Here is a 22,292-nt window from a genome sequence, read left to right on the forward strand (position 1 = left end):
ATGTGTTGCAAGCGCCGTAAAACCCTTAAAAAACAAAAACAAAACAACATTGCTCAAACTAACACATAGCTCTTGCAAGTGATGTTAAAATAATTTTATCTCCAACAAGAAACATGCAGACTGTAACCTATAACACACCAATGATAAAATTGGTCATTATTGAAGGTGAACATTTGAAGCAATACTTACACGGGAGTTCAGATTAAATTAACAGACCAAAAAAAATAATTTTTTCAATATTTTATTTCATAATTTTTTTTCACACAATTATTTAAAAATTCATTCATCAAATCATAGAAAGTCAGAAAAAGTGTAGAGCGGGCACTTATATCAATAATGATGCGAAATAAAGGATATGGGAGGTGTCACACTTTTTTCTGAATTTGTATTCAACCCAATATCAGACCTATTCCATGAGTGTTTTATTTAAGGTAACATTTTGTCTTGCTCCATACAGAGAAAAGTGCATGGCTTAATTGCTGGCTCTTTGTGAAAGTTCCAGAGGTTAGGCGAGTCAGCTTTCCAGTGATCGCCTCAGTGGTTGAGAGCAAAGTCTGCATGTTAGGTACTCAGTATGAAAGCCATTTTTTTGAGTGGCTGGATAGCTCAATGGCTAGGGTCTCTGCCCACCAACCCCCCTCCCCCCTCTCTCTCTCTCTCTCTCTCTCTCTCTCTCTCTCTCTCTCTCTCTCTCTCTCTCTCTCTCTCTCTCTCTCTCTCTCTCTCTCTCTCTCTCTCTCTCTCTATCTCTCTCAGTCTGGCAATGGGTATTATACTAATTGGATCTCTGACACTGATATTTTTATTCTCTGTTTTCATCTGGCACTTTTTCATATCCCTTATTTCTCATCTTCATCATCAAGTCATACGGCAAAAACTTGACAAATAGAAAACACACTTTGCCATTTCACACATCCCCAACCTTGACATCATCTCTTTTTCCTGCAATTGTAAAAAAAAAAATGATAAAGATATATTAACATACGTCATAGAACAGACAGTAAATTACCTGTCACTCCTGACTATAAACAGTTGAGAGTATGCATAATTTGGAAGAAGAAAAAGTGTAATCCAGCATGATCCCCATTTCACGAGTAAAATTGAACATCGTTCCTTGCCTTGAAATTGTATAAATACTCTTAACCTCATACTGTCTAAACTGTATTTATCTACAGAAATTAGAAGAAGATGAGGCCTTATAGAAGTGACATATTAATCTAGACGAGAAACGGTTTTTAGAGGATACAAGGAAAATGGCCCCTTGACAGAATTTTCGAAGATTTTTTATTTTTCTTATTGACACATTTTTACTGACAGAAAAACCCATGATCCAAGTAATAATTTTTTTTTTTTTCATTATAATAATAGCTTCTCTGTCGCATACTTAATTATTTTTGCCAGATGCAAAAAAAAAAAAAACAAAAAAAAAAAATTTCATTTGTGATTTATATCACATTGGGAATAAATAACTTTAACATCCCTCAATATCGAAATTTGATTGGATACCAAAGAGTTCAGGAACTGATCTCATATTTAAAAATAACATTAGGACATATTTGTGACTTGAAACACAAAGGGACACAAGTCAATACATTTTTTTTCTGCTAATGCTGGGTACAAAATTTAAAAAAATACTGACCATGTGAATTTCTTCCTCGCCTTTTCTTGTCCTGCTTTCTTCCTTTCCCGTTTTCGTGGATCTCTAGTCAGTAAACCAGCTAAATGAGAAATAAGATAATATGTACAAACAGGGACGGCTGGTAATAATGGGCAGGGTGGGCAAATACCAGCCTGTTTTTTCAAGTTATATGCTGTATTACCAGGTCCGAAATAATCTAATTTAAATTAGATAATTTCAAAAGTTAGTACTTAAACTTGATACTTCGTACTGAAATCAATTTGTGTGTATTTTTGATAGATTGAGAATCACCATGCACCCCGTAATACATAAACCAGGATACGCTCCTGTTCTTTTTTTTTAATCACCCCCCCCCCCCCCTCTCCCCAACCACTCCACTCCGCCCACATCGTCATCCCATCGTCACGTCGCCTGACGCTGAACTCCGAGTTTGCTGTCTGGCCTCTCTAGTACTAGGTCGGGCTAATTCAAATGAGCCCACCTTATAAACTAAATGCAGATTTTGGCAAACGTACTTTTTCTAATTTATTGCCTTACTTGTGCTGGTACCATTGATGTAATGACATTGGGAAGATTCCAGTATTGAATTTAATTTATTAATTTACTAATATATCAATTTAGTATTAACTTGTGTTGTTTTTATATATTTGTTTAACCATTTAAATTATTTTTTTCTCGTTTTCTTTAGTGCTTCTCAAAACTCATTTATTTAAATTGTTTTCTTATTTGATTTTTTTTTTTTTTGTTTTTTTTTTTTTTTAACAAATTAATTTGTTCTTTTTTTTTTCTTCAAATTCTTAAAGTAATTACCGCTGTATTTTTATTGCCATACTAAATATTTTTGCAAAACAATGTAATTTTCTATTGCATTTCCTCTATAAAACAAAACACTTTTATTCAAAGGTCACGACTAAATAAATATTATAAAATACAACCACCATTTTGGTTTTCTCAACAATTGAATTAGTATACGAGAAATACTCTTCTGAGAAAAGAGATAGTTGAATTCTAAGAGGAAATAGATACGTTTAAAGGAAGGGTGGGCAGATTCCGTACTTGCCCGTCCTAAAGCTAATACATACATAAGATAGTTCGTGATGAAGAGGCGGGAAGCTAGGGGTTGGTTGGGTAAGGAGTAAAGATAACACGGTCGTTATTGTTATCGTCTAACGAATGCATGAGGAGAGATTAGTAGCAATATTTTGTCTTAATTGTATTGTATGAATTATTGGCGACAGCCTAAGATTAAATAAACTTTGTTTTTGTTTGTCTTTTTTTTTTTGACTATGGAACTCATACTTAATAGCAGACCTGCCTACTTGAAATAGGAAAATAAAAATCGTAGTTTTCAGGGTTAATAAAATCGTAGATATTTTAACTACCCTTTAACAAAATCACCGGAATTTTCGTCTATTATAGGTATCAAATTTTAAAAAACGAGAAAAACTGATTGGAAACGTAATTATGTTGGTCGTGGTAGTAATGATGATGGTAATACTCGTATTATTATTGTTATTATTATCATTTGTTATTATTATTATTATTATTATTATTATTATTATTATTATTATTATTATTATTATTATTATTATTTATAATAATAATAATAATAATAATAATAATAATAATAATAATAATAATAATAATAATAATAATAATAATAATAATAATAATAATAATTATTATTATTAATATTATTATTATTATTATTATTATTATTATTATTATTATTATTATTATTATTGTACGTATTGGTGGTATTACAATTTTTTTTGGTTTTTTTTTTTGTTGTTTTTTTTTGTGTGGTTATTAATGGTATCAGTTTATTGTTTGGTTCCATTTATCATTTTTTTTTTCACTTTCATTTATGTTGTCATCAAATTTTATGATTTATTGGCGAAAGCCTAAGATTGAATAAACTTTGTAATATCGTATTGTAATCATCATTGTCGACGACATCGTCGTTGTCATCATAATCATCATCATCATTAACAACAACAACAACAACAACAACAACAACAACAACAACAACATTAACATCAAGTACTACAATAGAAATAAAAACAATATCAACATCATCATATAATTTCCGTCATCGTCTCCACAACTATCATTCTAACCAACAGCACCATCAAAACCACTACCATAATTACATCCTCCCTCACCGTCTCCTCTTCCTCCTCCTCCTCCTCCTCCTCCTCCTCCACCACCACCACCGCTACCACTATTCCAACCACTACCACCACCGGCACAATCATTCTAACCACCAAGAGAGCAGTAAAATTATGCAATTTGAGCTCTGAATGAAACTCGAGTCATATCGCTGTTGTTGCTTCTCGATAAAAACTTTACAGTTACTACGTACTACTGAAAACCAGTAATGTAACAGAAATATTAATCTCGCAGTTGAGGGATTAAAGCATCTCTTTAATTTTTCGAGTGAACGAGATGGACTTGTATTGTGAAGGTGTTGTCGCATTATGTCTCTTCGCTTTAATTTTTTGTTGTATTCTCTTTCGTGATTCATTTTTGATTACGTTTGGAATAATTAAAATCTACTGGTATTGTCATTGCATTGTGAATGTGATTATTTGTGGTTGAAATAAATTTTTTTTAAGGCGAACAAAACAAACAAACAAACAAGACAAAACAAAACAAAACAAACAAAATATATATATATATATATATATATATATATATATATATATATATATATATATATATATATATATATATATATATATATATGACCGACTCATCTTTGCCCGACCACTATAAATAGGCTAGAACCGCCACTGTGTACAAATATTATTATACAGCTTTGCCCTGTTACTGGGTCATTTGTGGGTTCAAAAATAGCCATCTTCTGTACATTAATGACATTTGAAACAATAAGCTACCACTACCAGTCATTTTTTGTAAAAATCGCTAATTCACAATGTTTAAATGCATTTGTTTTAAAAAAAAAAGTACAATACTACGGTACGATTAAACTTATCAGTATGTCTAAAAAGTATAAGGACAAATAAATCAAAGAGGAGGTCTTGGATCCTGTGCCCAGACCTTAACAGGATTTTGTAAATTTTAGCTGTCCAAAACATGCGACCTTGATTCATTTCACAGATTATGTCCTTAGGAAACTTTTTGATGATTTTAATGTAATCAAGGAAACCTTAATGATAATAACAAAGAGCACAACTGTTAGGTCGTAAGAAAATTCAGCACAAAGGAAAAAAAAAGAAAAAAAAAGAAACCACATTATCCAAACCTATCTGGAATACACTGATAAATGTAGATATTATATTGCTTTTCTGATATGGACAGAAATAAATCAAAGAAGAGGTCTAGGATCCTGTACCCAGGACTTAACAGGATTTTGTCCATTTTAGCCGCACAAAACTTGATTCATTACATAGATTTTGTCCTTAGGAAACTTGTTGATGATGTAAATACAGTAGTTATCTCTTTTCTGCACGCTATTCCTGGGTGACAGAAATTTTTCTTATATTACTTTCTTACTTATCCAAACCAGCGACCACCTGAGCTCTAGCCCTTCAGTCTTGTGCCATGACGTAGAAGTTAGACGTCATTTTCTTATATAATATGTCTCCATAACTGCACCAAAGGTTTGAATAACTGCGTGCTCTGCTTCGACCATCTCCTACTTTTCTCATCTGATATTTTTACAACCAGTGTAAATCAATGGCAAAGGAAACTCACTTTCACACATCTTAATTTATCGGGGACATGCGATAATGCCATAATGTTGTTACAAAGGCTAATTCCACGTTACTACACGAATCCTCGTCATTCGCCAGGCCATGCGGGTGTCACAATCATAACGTTAGTGAGAGTTTACACAGTTTTAGACATCTGCTAGGCCATGCAAGGTGTCATAATCCATTAGTAATGTAAATGTTGCTGCTCGAAGCTCGAAGAAATAAATAATAACGTGAAGTTGAATGTAAGCTTCAATTTGATTACAAAAACAGATCAAATGAACGTTTCGGGTTTCCCCTTTATCAACAAAACAGGATGAATATGATTCATCTTAACGACGCCACTACCACATCATCTCATTCATCTGTAGTGTTTCATTCATCCTGTTTTGTTGATAAAGGGGAAACCCGAAACGTTCATTTGATCTGTTTTTGTAATTAAATTGAAGCTTACATTCAACTTCACGTTATTATTTAATCTATTAATGAGAGTTTACACATGGCGAGTCTCAGTCATTCGCCAGGCCATACGAGGTGTCATAATCTATTAGTGAGAGTTTACACATGGCGAGTCTCAGTCATTCGCCAGGCCATACGAGGTGTCATAATCTATTAGTGAGAGTTTACACATGGCGAGTCTCAGTCATTCGCCAGGCCATACGAGGTGTCATAATCTATTAGTGAGAGTTTACACATGGCGAGTCTCAGTCATTCGCCAGGCCATACGAGGTGTCATAATCCATTAGTGAGAGTTTACACATGGCGAGTCTCAGTCATTCGCCAGGCCATACGAGGTGTCATAATCTATTAGTGAGAGTTTACACATGGCGAGTCTCAGTCATTCGCCAGGCCATACGAGGTGTCATAATCTATTAGTGAGAGTTTACACATGGCGAGTCTCAGTCATTCGCCAGGCCATACGAGGTGTCATAATCCATTAGTGAGAGATTACACCACTCAACCATCCTATTTCCTTATGTAATAAGTCTTCATAACTGCATGCACTTTATCGACAATGGATCTCATCTAAACGCCCTGATCTGTTAAAATAATACTCGCCTGATGACATCTACAACGCAGTTGAAACAGGTCAAGTTTGCAAGGCCAGGAAAGGTGTCATAACTTTATTTAGAGTGTGCACCTCTCCGACGATTGCAACATATTTGGCCTTGCAAGCTTACGCTGGGTCGAAACGTTAATTGGTTTATGAGGAATGTGTTGTGTCAAGACTTAAAATTGTGAAAACTGTCGCGTGTCATTAATGCAATTGGCTGAAGTGCAGGGCGCATTGCATTTTTTTTTGTTTCTTTATTGCTTTAGGTCTCTTCCAACACAAATGAGGTTATATGAGAGACCGCTGAAACAAAAAAACAAGCAATCTAACAAAAATAGTACAAATGTAAATCAAAATCATAACCTAAAGATATAAGCTAAATTATAAATAACCAAGAACAAATAGGCAGAAGATTTACAGAAAAAAAAATATCCCCTGTCAAAAATACAATCACAAACCAAAGAAGCAGGATAGGCTAGTAAAGAGAAGAAGAAACGACATCACTATCGGATCGTACACCCATGCGAACATCATAGGTATATGATTCAAGGGTGATGCTCCCATCCAACCACCCGCGGCGCACTGCATTGATTGGTGCTTAATAAATGCATATGTGGGCTGTACCAAATGTGTTGTCCTAATGATTAACTGAAAGCAATGAATCAGATTTCAATTACTTTTTCGGTAAAAGTTATAAACATTATGAGCTTTGTAATTCATGTTCAATCGTTCAACTATCAACAAAATGGCAGCCAAGAAAAAGAATATCACTATCGATATTAAACAAAAAAAAATCAAAGGCGAGTTGGAAGCAGTCTACACACTTTACAAAAACTGCAGAGAGATACTTTGTTTCAAGATCCGTCATTTGGAGATTATGGAAAAATTAAATTGCTTGATCTATAGTCTAGAATTCCTTTTTAAAAAACTCCCATTTGACAGTTTGATTTTGAACAATTTATATCAGAGGAGATACACTATGACTTTTGACGCCCTTAAAGTCAGCAAGGACTGTCTCCCTTAACATATTGGATTACTGCACGATCAGGTAACTGCAAGCTTTTCAGCTTTCCCAAGCACCGTGCACAAAAGCGATGATTACTGTAAGGAAAACCTTCATAATAATAACAAAGAGCACAACTGTTAGGACTTTAAAAAATTCAGCATGCAAAAAAAAAAAAAAAAAAAAAATAAAATAAATCACATTATCCAAACCTATCTGGAATACACTGATAAATGTAAATAATATAGTGTTGCTTCTGTAACTTACAATGATCAAAGTTACAAATTCTTCACAATCAACTTATAAGATTTTAAATAAAGGGTATTCTTTATTTGTGACCCATCGTCTCAAAACGGTATTATGTCGGAACGAACCAAATGCTTAAAAGCCGAATTTAATGTTAAACTGGTCAAAAGTATAAATTGTTGGCATCAGCACCCTAAAATATGGTATCCATTCTCCTCAATAAATGATATAAACAAGTCTGATATTTCTGGCTATAAATTCAATTTTCAACATCTTTACCAACCCGACTTAATACCGTTTTGAAGCGAAGGGTCACATTTATGACATATAAATAGTCCAAACCTTACCAAGTCTCATTTGTTCTCTCATATCATCACTAACAAACGCCGTCAGTGCTGTGGACACAGCATACCTTATCGCCCCTGCCTGACCAGCGGGCCCGCCATTTTCCACATGGGCAACGACGTCTACTTCACCGATAAGGTCAGTTAGACTTAGGGGAAATAACAATGTCTCTCTGGAGAATTGAAAAAATCAAAAAAAAATATTTATATTCAAATAATTGATTAATTTTTTTTCAATTTCATGTTTCAGTTAGACTTAGGGGAAATAACAATGTCTCTCTGGAGAATTGAAAATAACAAAAATCAAAAAATTTAATTATATTCAAATAATTGATTACTTTTTTTCAATTTCATGTTTCAATACAATGATGACAAACACATGCAGTATCAAATGTGAAAAACAGAGTGAATCTATCAAATGTTAAACTGTGAAAAGTATGAATTTGAGATTTTGAGAGCACTTGCTGCACTTTTTTCATCAGACAGAAAGGACTTCTTTGTTTTGTTGTTTGTTTTTAAGAGTTTTACGGCGCTTGCAACACATTTAGGTCATATCAGCGCCAGTAAAAAGGAAGAAAATGGGATAGTAAAAAGTTCTAGAATTACAATTAAAGCACCCAAGAAAAAGTAAGACATAGGGGAACTGGGGACAAATAGGGATCAGATGTAGGTTCCAAGAGCATCCCACCAATGTACTTAGTTTGAGATCACCTATAAGTCTCATCCGGACACAAGCACAAAATCCAACAAAGAGGAACACACTCAAATGCTTACATTATACAGTCAAAATAACATATAATAATACATAACAGAGAGATGATTTACAAGGAAAAAAAATATCATCTCCCAAAACAATAACTATGCATTTGACTGTTTCCCTCCCAGCTAGGATTCCGGCCAGGGCCAGAACAAAATCAAGTAATCTCATTCCAAGACAAAGACAGAAAGCATGTTGAAAAACAGTTATAAGGGGATAGAAGATACAGTATGTACCCCCCTGCCCACTATGGGAGGTCAGGAACCCCACCCAGAAACTCTTCCTCAAAGGACTTCTTTGAGTTTGAGTTGGAAAAACATTAAAGTAAAGTCCCAAACCATCAGGCAAAGCCAGAAAAAAGTAAAATTAAGGAATGACAGGTGGAAAAGAAAGAAACAATATGACACAAGCTTCTCTTATCTCAAAACAAGGTGCTGTATAAAGTAATGATTGCATGAAGAAAAATGACCTAAGTGATTTGTTTTGATGTCAAATTCATAAAACATATAACAATTAAACAAAAAAAACCCCAGAAATTCAAACCTGTAAAGAAAATTGTTGAAATATCGCAAGTCATTGCCATTGATGGTAAATGTTCCAGTTCCTGGTTTATAAAGCTTCACTGTGGCCTTGCTTGATTTACGAGTACCTGAACATGGAAAATAAGTTATAAATTTATCTCCAATTCCATCCATGTATATTTGTTTTTGGTTGATATTTACTAGACCGAAGGCCTGGAGCTCAGGTGGTCGCTGGTTCGGATAAGTAAGTAAGTAAGTTAATATTTACTAAAGACGCAATGAACACGCTCATTGAATCATCACTAAACCCTATAGCATGTCATGCTCCAAGGGTACTTTACGATTACATTCTTCAAGCATAAATTATGTTAGAAATGAATAAATAACTTCAGTATTGTAAATCAGAACTTATCGACATTGCCCTGGGACAAAATATCACCACCACATTCACTTGTTCACGACTACATTCACTGCTTCACCATCAATATGTAGATTACAAAATGTTTGCTCCAGTGTCATATACACCAAATAAAAATAAAAAAATTAAAAAAATTCCCTTTATTCATCCCAGAGGGGAAATTTGTCTCTTGGATCTATTCCAAGGGAAGACTGGAATAATCCATGCATCAGCCGCAAATTGGGCTAGGGCGAGGTGACTTGTTCAAGGCCACACAGCGCAGCAGCGGGCGATCGAACTCGGTACCTTTTGGGTACAAAGCAAAGACCTTACCACTGAGCCACGCTGCCCCCCATTCAATTAATCATGAAAACTATGTGGTGAGACATGGGTGATTATTGATGATATATATAAATGTTCATTGGAAAACCTATATTTCCCAAAAAGAGAACAGAGATTATAGTGTCCTAGCTATTTGAAATTTGGTGGGTTTTTAAATATTCTGATATTGGTGTTGTTTTAGATCCCAATACGGGGTTAAATGGTTAGATATTGACATTTTTCATTGACTAAATTTTATAACTTGGCCATTAAGAAAATAAGTAGGAGTGAAATATCTGTTCAATGTTACAGTTATCATTTAACGTTAAAACAAGTGTAACTAAATGACAACTTGTCATATTTATGGACAATAAAGATCTATTATTACTATAATTATTATTATTATTTATTTGAAACAAAAGATAACTCAACATTTAATTACGATTTGAGAAAACAACATTAATATACCTTCTGTTTGTACGTATAACCTTCCATCAGAATCAACCTCTGCCTGAAATAAACACATAAAAAAAAAACAATAATAATAATTCAAATCTAGATATCAAACCAACAATGCTGCTCTCCGCGAATATAACAAAAAAACAAAAACAAAACAAAATTTTAGAAAAAAGGCAGACAAATTCATATATCCAATCAAATAAGCAAATAACTAATTCTTACTTATCAATTGGTTGACTTTTACTTTCACAAAGAATTTTAATCAAAAATTGAGAAACCTGATATATAGGACATGTTAAAGATCCAGTTTATATAGGTCAACATCTGCTTTTAAAAAAAAAGGATTATTAGAACTCGTGTCCAGTATTTTGAGAAGAAGCAAACAGAGGTGGACACGAAAAAAGAATAAATAATAATATTAATAATAATCTTTATTGTCCAAATTAAAGGCAATTCATGTGAGGTAAACAATGCTCAGTTTGGACAATAAAGATTATTATTAATACTATGATTTATTCTTTTTTCCTGTCCAGCTCTGTTTGCTTCTCCTCACAATACTGGACACGAGTTTTAGTAATGCTTTTTTTTTTTAGCAGACGTTGAGTGTTGGTTGAAAATTTCACAAGAAAGCTGCCAAATAAAAGTATTTTACTCTTTGTTACAATGACAGTCAAGCCAAAACTTACCTCTGGGGGTTTGAAATTCATTGAGAAATCAGAGAGATTCACTCTATAATCCATGATGAAATTTTCCTCCTTGTAAGCCAAAGGATGAGAAATTAGACGCTCCATCATTACCACAAAATGGTTATACTGAAGAGGGAAACGAAAATTATAATCAGTACAAATAATATTATTATTATTATTATTATTATTATTATTATTATTATTATTATTATTATTATTAACATAATAAAAAATAATTATAACAATATCAACAACAACACTAATTTTAAAAAAGAAAATGAATAATAACATTAATAATAATAATATAATAATAATAATAATAATAATAATAATAAGAAGAAGAAGAAGAAGAAGAAGAAGAAGAAGAAGAAGAAGAAGAAGAAGAAGAAGAAGAAGAAGAAGAAGAATCATAATCATAATAGTAATAATAATAACAATAATAACAACAAGTCTTATAACAATCAAAATAAAGATCACCAGAGAATCAGCCGCAATGCAGCACCACAAAGTAAGTACTAGGAGATAAGTAAAAAACTTTTAAACTTAAGGAACATTTGAAATAGGAAACTTCTCTCCTCTCCACCACCATAGGTACCTCTTTATCTTGTATATTTTCTACAAGTTTGTCTTTAACATTATTCTGGGATAACCATTTGCTGCCTCCAAGGTTTCTATAAATAGATAGAAATAAAGGGAAAATATAATGATTAATCAATGAGAAGTAAATGAGAAAAGTTACAAAGTGATAAATGACATATGAAAAAAAGAGATGGAAAAAATATATATATAACTCCATATATATGGTGCGAGAAAAAAAAAAAGGAAAAAAGTATAACGTTGTTTCAATGCAAAGTAGTCATCAGAAACATTCGAAATTTTTCAAGCAACAACTTGCCAAGTTTGATTAAAAATCCTTTATTAGCTAAGAAACTATGCCGGTTATACCAGAGTCATTTAAAAACAACGATATCAAATTTTCTAAATTTGCGTTTTGTTGTAAGCTTTCGCTAGAAACCCACATAATGTCTACGGTCAAACAAAATCAGACATTTTACTAGAAAGACTACTATGATAGTAACATGTTTTCCATTATAAAAAATTATGGCGTCTACTGAAAGAACTTGGCAAGGACGGATATGATTACATTTCATCGGCACGTCAACCACAGAAGTGAATGGGCAAAATTACATAACATTGTTAGATGAAAAACGTATTCCAGACCCTGTACCACTTTATCCCAATCGGTCATTTATTTTTCAATATGACGGGGCAACTTCCCACACCATTATTATTATTATTATTATTATTATTATTATTATTATTATTATTATTATTATTATTAGTATTACTTTTAATAGAAAATGACATTCGATTTATTTCTAAAGATGAATGGCCTCGAATGAGTCCTGACTTGAATCCAATTGACTGCAGCAATTTGGTTAATGATGTCCTACAAGGTTTATAAGGTTCGCACAATGATTTACACAGAGACATAATTAAAAGAGTCAATTCGAAATGCATGGGATTAAATCACTATTCAAGACATTAGAAAATCAATTGGATCATGGAAAAATGTTATTCACAATCAAACATGAGAAATCAACAGATTACATCAAAATTTGAGATTTATGTCAAAATCTTCTATATCACAAATTTGAAAAGTGTCTATTAAAACAATCGTCAACTTTGTTTTTCAATTTATTTTCCTGAAAATTTATGTACATAAATTTCAATAAATTAGTTTGATTGTAGTGAAATTTCAGACTTGCAACTATTAAGGTCCGGCGGTTACAGGCTTCTAAACTTTGCTGGGTTTTTTTTTTCTCGCACCTGATACAATTATTTATCATTCATATGCATCACATTTCATAAAAACATTCAAAACAAATAAAAATTCACCAAGATTTCTATAAATACAGAAATTAAGTAAAATATAATGGTTGATCAGTGAGTGATGAAATCAAGTAAATGAAAAAAGTTACAATATAATATAAAGAATTCAATTTTTGTTAAAAACAACAACAAAACAACCAGATGTTTCAATACAACAGCTCTTCAAACAACCAAAAAGTCCGACCACTTACAATTGTTTCACCTCTTCTTCAAATTTTCCTTCTGATCTCAGTTTGTCTTCAAGGGATTTTAAGCCTTCCAATTTCCATGAAATTTCCTGCGAAGAAACAAAGACAAATCTCTATCAAAACACCAAACTATGATTGAAGATTGTGAAAAATATTGCTATGGCATCACTTTCAACATTTTAAATTCAAGTTACTGGAATAAAGCTTTAAAAAAATACAACTTGATATTTATCAAAATAAGAGATCACTCTTTTATATTTCTTAAATATGGGTCAATATTATGGTAAATATAAAACCAACATCTCAAGTTGACAACTTACATACAAAACGTTGTAATAGTTAGGCAAGGTTGTGAAGTACATCCAGTGGTATGGCCGTCCATCCAATCCAAACTGGGCCGCTACAGAGTAATGATAAAAAAAATAAATAATAATAATAATTATAAATTTTTTAAAAAAAAAGGAATTAGGTGAAGCACCGATGTCACACTAGAATGAAGAAACCCTCCCATTTTAAAGGATCATGAAGGGCAGAACCATTTAACTTTTTGAGTAGTCAGTTTAGCGAGACCACGAGCCGCTGGCTGAATCGGCGATCAGCCACCCATTGAGTTTTTGTGACCGGCCAAGGAAGCGACCTGCGGGAGTGGTCGGAAGCAAATGCAATTTTTGTTTCATTTTTCAGATCGTACTACCACTTCAGATCCATCTTTTTGAAGAGGAGAAGCTAAACTACGAAACAGTCTTTTTTGAGATATTGAGAAATTTTCCATAATCATCACTAAATAAATAAAAATAAACTAGGAATTACTATGATGAGCCTTTATACGGGACAATCCCATATCTTCTCAATATACTTCATACATATATATATATATAAAAATATGAGCTTTTATATAACGTATTATCCACTAAACATGCTCAAAGTGCATTATAAGGGGTCCCTAACCGTGAACCAACAGTAACACTTAACATGTAAGACTTCCTTTATTCAAAAGCAGGCTGTATGGAATCCAATTTCCATCTCATATAGTACATGTTGCCTGTCATGCGTCCTTATCGTACAAGCACTCTTTCAATATTGTATGACAAGTTCTCATTTAGGCCTGTGTCAGGTGGGTTAATAATATAATGATACCAAAGAATAAAATGCTGGGGAAAATTTTATTACCAAACTAGTCATTGACAATATCCAATATCACTTTGCTTTTCTTACAAAAATATACACAGAACTGAAGAAATCAAGGCAAAACTTTGTTTCTCGTGATAGATTTTATCTAAAATGAAGAAAAAATTATTCAAATTGTTACCCTAAGATCCAAAGTATAATTTCTACTTAGCCTATGACTGAAATTAGAAATAAGCATAGAAATCAAATCATAACCATCATATCTAAACCTCATTAAAAAATCTAGACTATGTTCAAATTTTACAATAAGATATTTTCAACAAAATACAATACCTTTCCTTTTCGGGAATATTTCATAAGGATTCTGAAAAATAGGAGTGAAAAAGAAAGTTTATGGACTGAAATATTCTATTACAAAAGAATATTTGTGTTGTGATAAAATGATGGTTTAAGCAAAGAATAGTGAAATCCTCAAATTCCATTTTAGAAAAAAAATAGTAAAAAAAAAAAAAATTAGAGGATGTTAATTTTAGCCCAGAAGTAAAGTATTCTGTCATTAAGGATATTTTACAACAATTAAATGATTTCTGAATTAACTTCAGCGTGGATAGTTATTGAGAAATAAAAGACAATTTTAAACAGTGTCCCCACGAAAATCAATCATTTAAAAATCCAATTTTGATCTCAAAAAAAAAAAATAAAATAAAATAAAATAATGAAGTGCTGGTCTTGACCATTATGATTTGCCATGGTGATGGTGATAGTGATGATGTGGTGTTAGTTGTCACGATTCTGCGAATGTTGTTGTGGTGATGATAATGATGGCATGGTGGTAGCTGGTAATGGAATGGATAATGCTCAGGCCTGCATCTGCCCCTTGAAAAAATTGCCTGAAAATCCGCAAGATGTTGGGTCCAGGTCCAGGGCAGAGCCCTGGTAGGGGATCAGGGGGACAACGCCCCCCCCCCCCCCCCCCCTGAAGCCGAAGCTTTTTCAATATAACATGAGCAAAGATCCCCATTTCCCGGAAAATTTTCTTAGAATTTTACCAATTCAATAGGATGTGAAACAAAATGAAAAAGTATTTTAATTTATTTTTTCTTCCGGCGGAGCGAAATTGCCGGAAATGCCGGCAAATTTACAGGCCTGAATGTTGTTGCAGTGATGTTATGTCAATAGCAGCAGTAATGATGAAGAGGCGATGATAATGTTATTATGGTTGTTTTGTTCGTAATGATATTAAGGTGGTAATAATAGTAATGATAATGTTTCAATGTCGACCTTGGTGATAATAATAAGAAAACAATAGTGAGATACCACAAGTCAATTTATTTCAGATAAAACTTACCTTTAGCATGGGTCTTGCTTTTTTATCAAACAGGCCTGATGGCAATAAATACTCTATAGCCCTCTGTTGAAAATAAGATCATTGAAAAGAGATAATTTTAGAAAATTGAATACAGTTGTCCCCTTGTTGCAATGAGCAGGATTGCCTTCTGCAAAATCAAAAATTCAAATCAAGAAAGCTTATCATAATATCATAATCACTTATGCGTGATAAGCAAACATGGTCATAATATTATATTTTGATAAAAGGAAAAAAAATGAACCAAGATAGATAAATGAAATAATGTCCACATATATTTTGTGATATTAAGTCAAAAGTTTGCAGGAATTTTATCAATACAAAAAAGAGATCAATTTGTTCTTCAAGACAGATTTTTAAACTCAATCATTCTATATTTCTTAACTCACTGACTGCCAAGGTTTTCAGAATTGCAAAGCCGCTGACTGCCGAGGCTTATGCATGTTTTTTAAAAATTGGTTGGTGGTGAAGTGGAGAGGGTTTCATTAGAGGTGTGTGAGTGGTGTTGAATGGATACAAGAGAACGCATTGGGTAACAGTTGTAATGGGGTGTGATGGTGTGTGAGTGGTGTTGAATGGATACAAGAGAACGCATTGGGTAACAGTTGTAATGGGGTGTGAGTGGTGTTGAATGGATACAAGAGAACGCATTGGGTAACAGTTGTAATGGGGTGTGATGGTGTGTGAGTGGTGTTGAATGGATACAAGAGAACGCATTGGGTAACAGTTGTAATGGGGTGTGATGGTGTGTGAGTGGTGTTGAATGGATACAAGAGAACGCATTGGGTAACAGTTGTAATGGGGTGTGATGGTGTGTGAGGGTCGTTGAATGGATACAAGAGAACGCATTGGGTAACAGTTGTAATGGGGTGTGATGGTGTGTGAGTGGTGTTGAATGGATACAAGAGAACGCATTGGGTAACAGTTGTAATGGGTGTGATGGTGTGTGAGTGGTGTTGAATGGATACAAGAGAACGCATTGGGTAACAGTTGTAATGGGGTGTGATGGTGTGTGAGGGTCGTTGAATGGATACAAGAGAACGTATTGGGTAACAGTTGTAATGGGGTGTGATGGTGTGTGAGTGGTGTTGAATGGATACAAGAGAACGCATTGGGTAACAGTTGTAATGGGGTGTGATGGTGTGTGAGTGGTGTTGAATGGATACAAGAGAACGCATTGGGTAACAGTTGTAATGGGTGTGATGGTGTGTGAGTGGTGTTGAATGGATACAAGAGAACGCATTGGGTAACAGTTGTAATGGGGTGTGATGGTGTGTGAGTGGTGTTGAATGGATACAAGAGAACGCATTGGGTAACAGTTGTAATGGGGTGTAATGGAATAATAATACACCTTGAAAATTATGATACCTTTTTGAGGTGTGAATAAACCAAAATAGAATAACAAGTCCCTTGGATTTCGGTTTAACTGGTTTTTACTTAATTTCATTCTTTTGGGGGGGGGGGAAAGACATAACATAACAATGTGCAGCTTTGTGGTCTTGTTGTATGACACTCGCATTCGGATCAGAAGTTCCTGGGTTTGAACCTTGCTCAGCACATCATTGAGTCTTTGGAAAAGGCTCTTTACACACATTCTCTCACTGTTGCCAGGTGTAAAATGAGTACCTGGACTTCAACAGCATTGTCTTTGTTGTAAAAAAAATTGTGATATCGTCTATCAGGTGTCATGTCTCGTTCTACATGTTAAGTGTTGCTGTTGGTCAGGGACCCTTTGTAAAGCACTCTGATCACGTTTAGTGGATATTGTGCTATATAAAAAATCAAATGTTGTGAAATAAAAATCAGGATATCTGGATTGATGATTGGATTATCTTTTATAATTGTATAATTTGAAAAAAAAAACAAAAAAAAACAAACAAACAAAAAGAAACATTTACAAAGTTATTCTTGTTAGTCTGTTACAGAAGTATCCAACTAATCTAGCTTCAGTTTCACAAATTTCCCTTTCGGGGATCAATGAGGATGTTTATTTTTCAAGAAGTTCAACAGTGCTTGCAACACTTTTTCAGTTCATATGTGCTCCGAGAAATAGAATCATGATGGAAGCATGAGCTGTCTTGACACAAGACAGGATCAATGCTAAGAAGGAGACATTATATAATAGTGAATTAAAGAAAAATATATCATGTATGTCCCTTCCTATATATACAATTTATATTTATTTGTCTCCATCTAAGACTTACATCAACATCTTGCTGTGTGAATGAATCTGGATCTTCCCCCATTATGTTTGCCAAGTGCCTTTTGCCAATTTCGTAATCTGCTACCTCTGAGGTCATCAATTCATCTATATAAAAAAAATAAAAAAATGAAAAGTATCCACATGGATTATGTTGGAAAATTTAAGAAATTCAAATTTTTTAAAAGGTTTATGGAAAGAGGTGGATGCATGATGCAAGAACAGTGGTTTCCATAAGACCATCAGACATTTGATCTTATTCTAATCGGGCTTTTTTTTCTTTTCAACATCATAAACTGTATCTCACCCAACAAATTAGTAGAGATGTAACAATTATCCACTCATTATGACCATTTTAATAACACAAAGGAAATCTGTTTAAAACATTGTCAGATGCAATATTAGAAATCTTAAGTCCATTCTTCTTTTTCTCATTCAACATGAGTGCCCAATTTTCTCTCCAATTAGATGGAAACCATGCTGTAACTATGAGGATCTTGAGTCAGGATGTGGAAATATCATTATTGGAATGTGGAATGCATGGAGCTGTGGCAAAACTTGCCAATCTAGCTGCATGATTATTTTGTTGAAAGTGTTTGGATTTCAATTTTGAAAATAGTATTGTGAGAAGTAAAACTTATTTACATCATGTGAAAACATAATTTTCATGAGAATTTTTCACTTCAACACAACCTGACAATTGTCACAACAGACTCTAAATGTAAGGTACTGCTAATTGATTAAGCACAATTTAATTAATGAGCAAAAGGACTGATTTCAAATCCAAATAGTGTCTATTCTCTTTCAGACCATTCTGTCCAAATTGTCAAAATGACAAGAAGAAGAAGAAGAAGAAGAAGAAGAAGAAGAAGAAGAAGAAGAAGAAGAAGAAGAAGAAGAAGAAGAAGAAGAGAGAGAAGAGAGAAGGAGAAAGAAGAGAGAAGATAGAAGAAGTACAATTGATAGAAAAGAAGAGAAGAAGAAAAGAGCAAGAGGAACGTAAGATGCAATGAGAAGAAGAAGAAGAAGAAAAGAAGAGAAGTAAGAAGAGAAGAAGAAGAAGAGAGAAGAAGAGAAGAAGAAGAAAGAAGAATGACAGAAGAAAAGAAGATGATGCAACGAATGAATGTGGAAGATGAAGATGAATAAACAGCTCCAGTGCTGTAGAACCTGTCAAAAATCTACCAAAAGATATAAATAAAAATGACTTTTATTTTTTATACACTGACATCTTTATTTAAGAAAGTTTTAATATAAAATTTGTGTGCTTTTGTGTTTATATTTGCCTGTCAATGAATCCTAACATCACATGGTATAGGGATATAACTAAATGCATTGGCTTCGTTTCACCCTGAATGTAGCTTGCTGAGTGGGGTCTGCTTGGGTTCATCGAGACCCATCCCCCCCTTCCCTTTCAACCAACTAGATAATCCAAGACCCACTGGTCTTGTGTCATTTGTTGACACTTGGCGCCAGTCTGTCTATTATATATCATGTTAAAATCGTACCAAATATATTCAAGCGAAATATGGTGATACAAGACTGCCGTGTATGTTACCGTGTACGTAGTTCCTGAGGCTATGTGCCCGGTTACCGTGTACGTGTACGTCTGATTCTGGATTGTGGATAAATGTTTAAAAGTAAACGAGCGGAGTTTCAAAAAAAGTGTCTGTGTATAACCGTCCATCGTTATTCGCAGGCATTGTCTGCCAATATTCAATTTTCTTTATTAGCAGACATGTCTGAGAATGATCACAGTACAGCGTTAAATCAAAGTTGAAGGTCAGTGAAATAAAATACAATAACAACAGTCAGGTACCAATTTCAAAGACCAGATAAAAATTATTTGGAATGCTTACCTCTGGTTTCTTAGGCAATATCTTTAGACCGTTTCTTATTAAATTTAAACGGCAAATACATATTTTGCAAAATGAAAGCGACGAAGGGTGCATGATTTTCAGATTCCAACAGACTACACCTGTCTGTCGCCTCACATTAGTTTACATTTACACATTACGCCGTTCGTATTTTCCGCTCCCTTCACACTTTTTATTTTTTAGGAGCCGGTACTTCACATCCGGTTCATTTTTGTTTACATTGGAACCCAGCTGACTGAAAGTAAGCTTTGCTTTGTAAATCACCATCTTTTCATTCATCAGCTACTATTTTTAACTCCAGGAAGTTAACTGCACTGCTTCACCTGTCTCTGCTGACACTCGTACGCAGTTTACGTTTGCGACTCATACCAGCCATATAATTGGATTTACAAAAATTCTGTAAGTTCAGATCCAAACTTAAATACTTATTAATATTATGTTTTGTATCGTTCCGATGGAGATCTTTGCACTTGCACCGGAGACTGACTTCACTGCAATCAGATGAACTGATCCTTTCTACTTTCTACTTTCTGGGTGCCGGTCTTGGTCTCTATGATATCGTCTACTGGAGACTGATCTGCTGTGCTGTGCTTTGTGTTGTGTTACAATATGTTTTATTTTGCAAGAGAAAAAAGAAGAAAGTCAAATTTCATTTCACGCAAATCCGAAAAGAAACGTCCCCTGCTAACTGCTAAGCGACGTTATTGTTAGTGTTAGTCATATATAAATAGGCAATTATTCAATTATTCTTTGGCTGTGGCTATTCGGACTCGAATCTGAATAGTCTCCCATGACTATTCAGACTCAAATTCCAATGCACATGTACAGTCAACAGATTATTTGGACTTAGTCTGAATAGTTTCCCGGGGGAGTATAGTTTTTGTCATTTTTGTGTGTTTGTTTTTAAAATTTTAATTATATTTAATTAATGCAAATCAAAATTACGATTTTAGTAACTATCAACAGGTAGTCTAAACCCACTATATTTGATGAGATAAACAAAATCATGGATTAATTAGAAGTCAAGATAGAAATTAAAAAGAAAAGAGCTAAAACTCTTCAAAAGTAACAAAAGTCAGTCAAAGTAACTGTGATATAAATGAAAAAAAAAATTCTAACAACATAACACTAACGCGATGTCCAAATAAAATCAGGACAAAAATAATTTTAAAAGTACATATTCTGATAGTGTGAGTAGGATTATGAGCTGAGTCAATGTGATATGGGCAAAACAGAATTTCTGCTGAGCTCTTTTTCTTTGTTTAATGGCATTGATATGATATGATATGACATAAGTCCAGATTTATGTAGGCTTTTACAGCCTTTTATCTGCTCTTGTGCATTCGTGAACGTATATAATTCAAGTCTCTCAAAACTGGGCATGCCACATAGTGGAAGGAGGTGTCTGAATTTAACTTAACAAACAGTATTTTTCTGCTTCACAATGAGCATCAAGATGGCACTTAAATTCGAGCACTATTTATGATCAAAATGATAACAATACAAATTGCAGAGTGAAAGCATGATAAACCCTTTGTAACCAGGGAGAAATACACATTCTAACGTCGTTGGGATGTATTTTCTCTCACACTGTTATGTATTCGCAGATTTCATCACGCCATCTAGAAAACACCAGAATTACGGCACCCCTTGATAACGACATAATTTCCTAGTCCTGGGCCATGTCATTATCCAGGGGCTGCACTGTAAATAGATAAGACAGACAAGCAATGAATGGGATGAGGATCATGATCATAATTACAAAAGCAACTATGAATGAGAAAATATGTGTTGAGCGAGACTAACACTCAGGCTGTATACTGCAAAATAAACAATGAAAATAATCATTATTAGTAGGTTCTATATAATACATCAAATAGTAATCCAAACAACAGTGTTGAGAAATGTGAAACAATTAAAAAGATTGTCCTCAAATAATATAAGAAATCGTCTTTCCACATGGGTGGGGACTCAAATTTACCGGATATAAACTGGAAGGAAGGCACATAAAATACTATACATAACAGAATGACCCAGTATGCTATACCACACTGATAATACCAAACTTGGAATACAGAACTGTAGTTTGTGGGCACCCAGAATTAAAAACAAAACAAAACACATAAACCAGCTTGAAAAAGTCCAGAGACCGACCTACACATAAGTTCATAACATCTACAACAATAGTTTGAGTGTTACAAACATGATTATAGAGAGAAAATGGGTGTCTTTATTTATTCTTTTTGTGCATGGGTTACAAAACTGATTAAGTATACATCATCATGCAGAGCACAAAGTTTTAGATGTAATTTTCAGATTCAAAGTTATACCTATTTCAAGGACAAGGGAACCCCACGGCACTGACATTTCAGGAAAAATTAGAATAGATTTGAATCTTTCTTAATCAAGAATGTCAGTAAGGGGCCTCATCTCAATATTTTGTGTAGGCAGAATCTAAGTGACCAAGAAAACAAAAACAAAGTCATAATAATTT

The 22,292-nt window shown here is 33.7% G+C and overlaps 2 protein-coding genes across 4 annotated transcripts in view; one reads left to right on the top strand and one right to left on the bottom strand.

The window, feature by feature from the left end:
- Positions 1–224: 224 nt before the first annotated feature.
- On the bottom strand, positions 225–19,936 carry LOC144967070 (small ribosomal subunit protein uS9m-like). 2 transcript variants are annotated; one of them, XM_078903882.1, is made up of 14 exons: positions 19,781–19,936; positions 19,019–19,102; positions 17,926–18,029; positions 15,704–15,766; positions 14,689–14,719; positions 13,548–13,627; positions 13,231–13,316; positions 11,742–11,817; positions 11,147–11,272; positions 10,470–10,512; positions 9,306–9,411; positions 8,009–8,178; positions 1,640–1,718; positions 225–942 (listed from the first exon to the last, which is right to left on the bottom strand). In XM_078903882.1, exons 3-14 carry the CDS (start codon positions 18,019–18,021, stop codon positions 930–932), a joined length of 969 nt encoding a protein of 322 aa, XP_078760008.1. In that variant the 5' UTR covers positions 18,022–18,029; positions 19,019–19,102; positions 19,781–19,936; the 3' UTR covers positions 225–929. The 2 variants fall into 2 exon arrangements, with proteins under 2 accessions (XP_078760008.1, XP_078760009.1); XM_078903883.1 differs by lacking the exons at positions 17,926–18,029; positions 19,019–19,102; positions 19,781–19,936 and adding an exon at positions 16,111–16,187 and having other exon boundaries at positions 794–942.
- A 75-nt stretch (positions 19,937–20,011) lies between these two features.
- Positions 20,012–22,292, top strand: part of LOC144967069 (protein F37C4.5-like) — a 31,771-nt gene continuing 29,490 nt past the window's right edge. The window contains exon 1 of one of the 2 annotated variants that reach the window (XM_078903879.1): positions 20,012–20,197. The gene's annotated coding sequence lies outside the window, so the exon portion shown is untranslated. The remainder of the gene's footprint in view (positions 20,198–22,292) is intronic. The other variant, XM_078903881.1, reaches the window with a different exon arrangement.

This window comes from Berghia stephanieae, chromosome 3, assembly GCF_034508935.2.
Source record: "Berghia stephanieae isolate SIO BIC M18660-M18661 chromosome 3, UCSD_Bste_1.3, whole genome shotgun sequence".
NCBI lineage: Eukaryota > Metazoa > Mollusca > Gastropoda > Nudibranchia > Aeolidiidae > Berghia > Berghia stephanieae.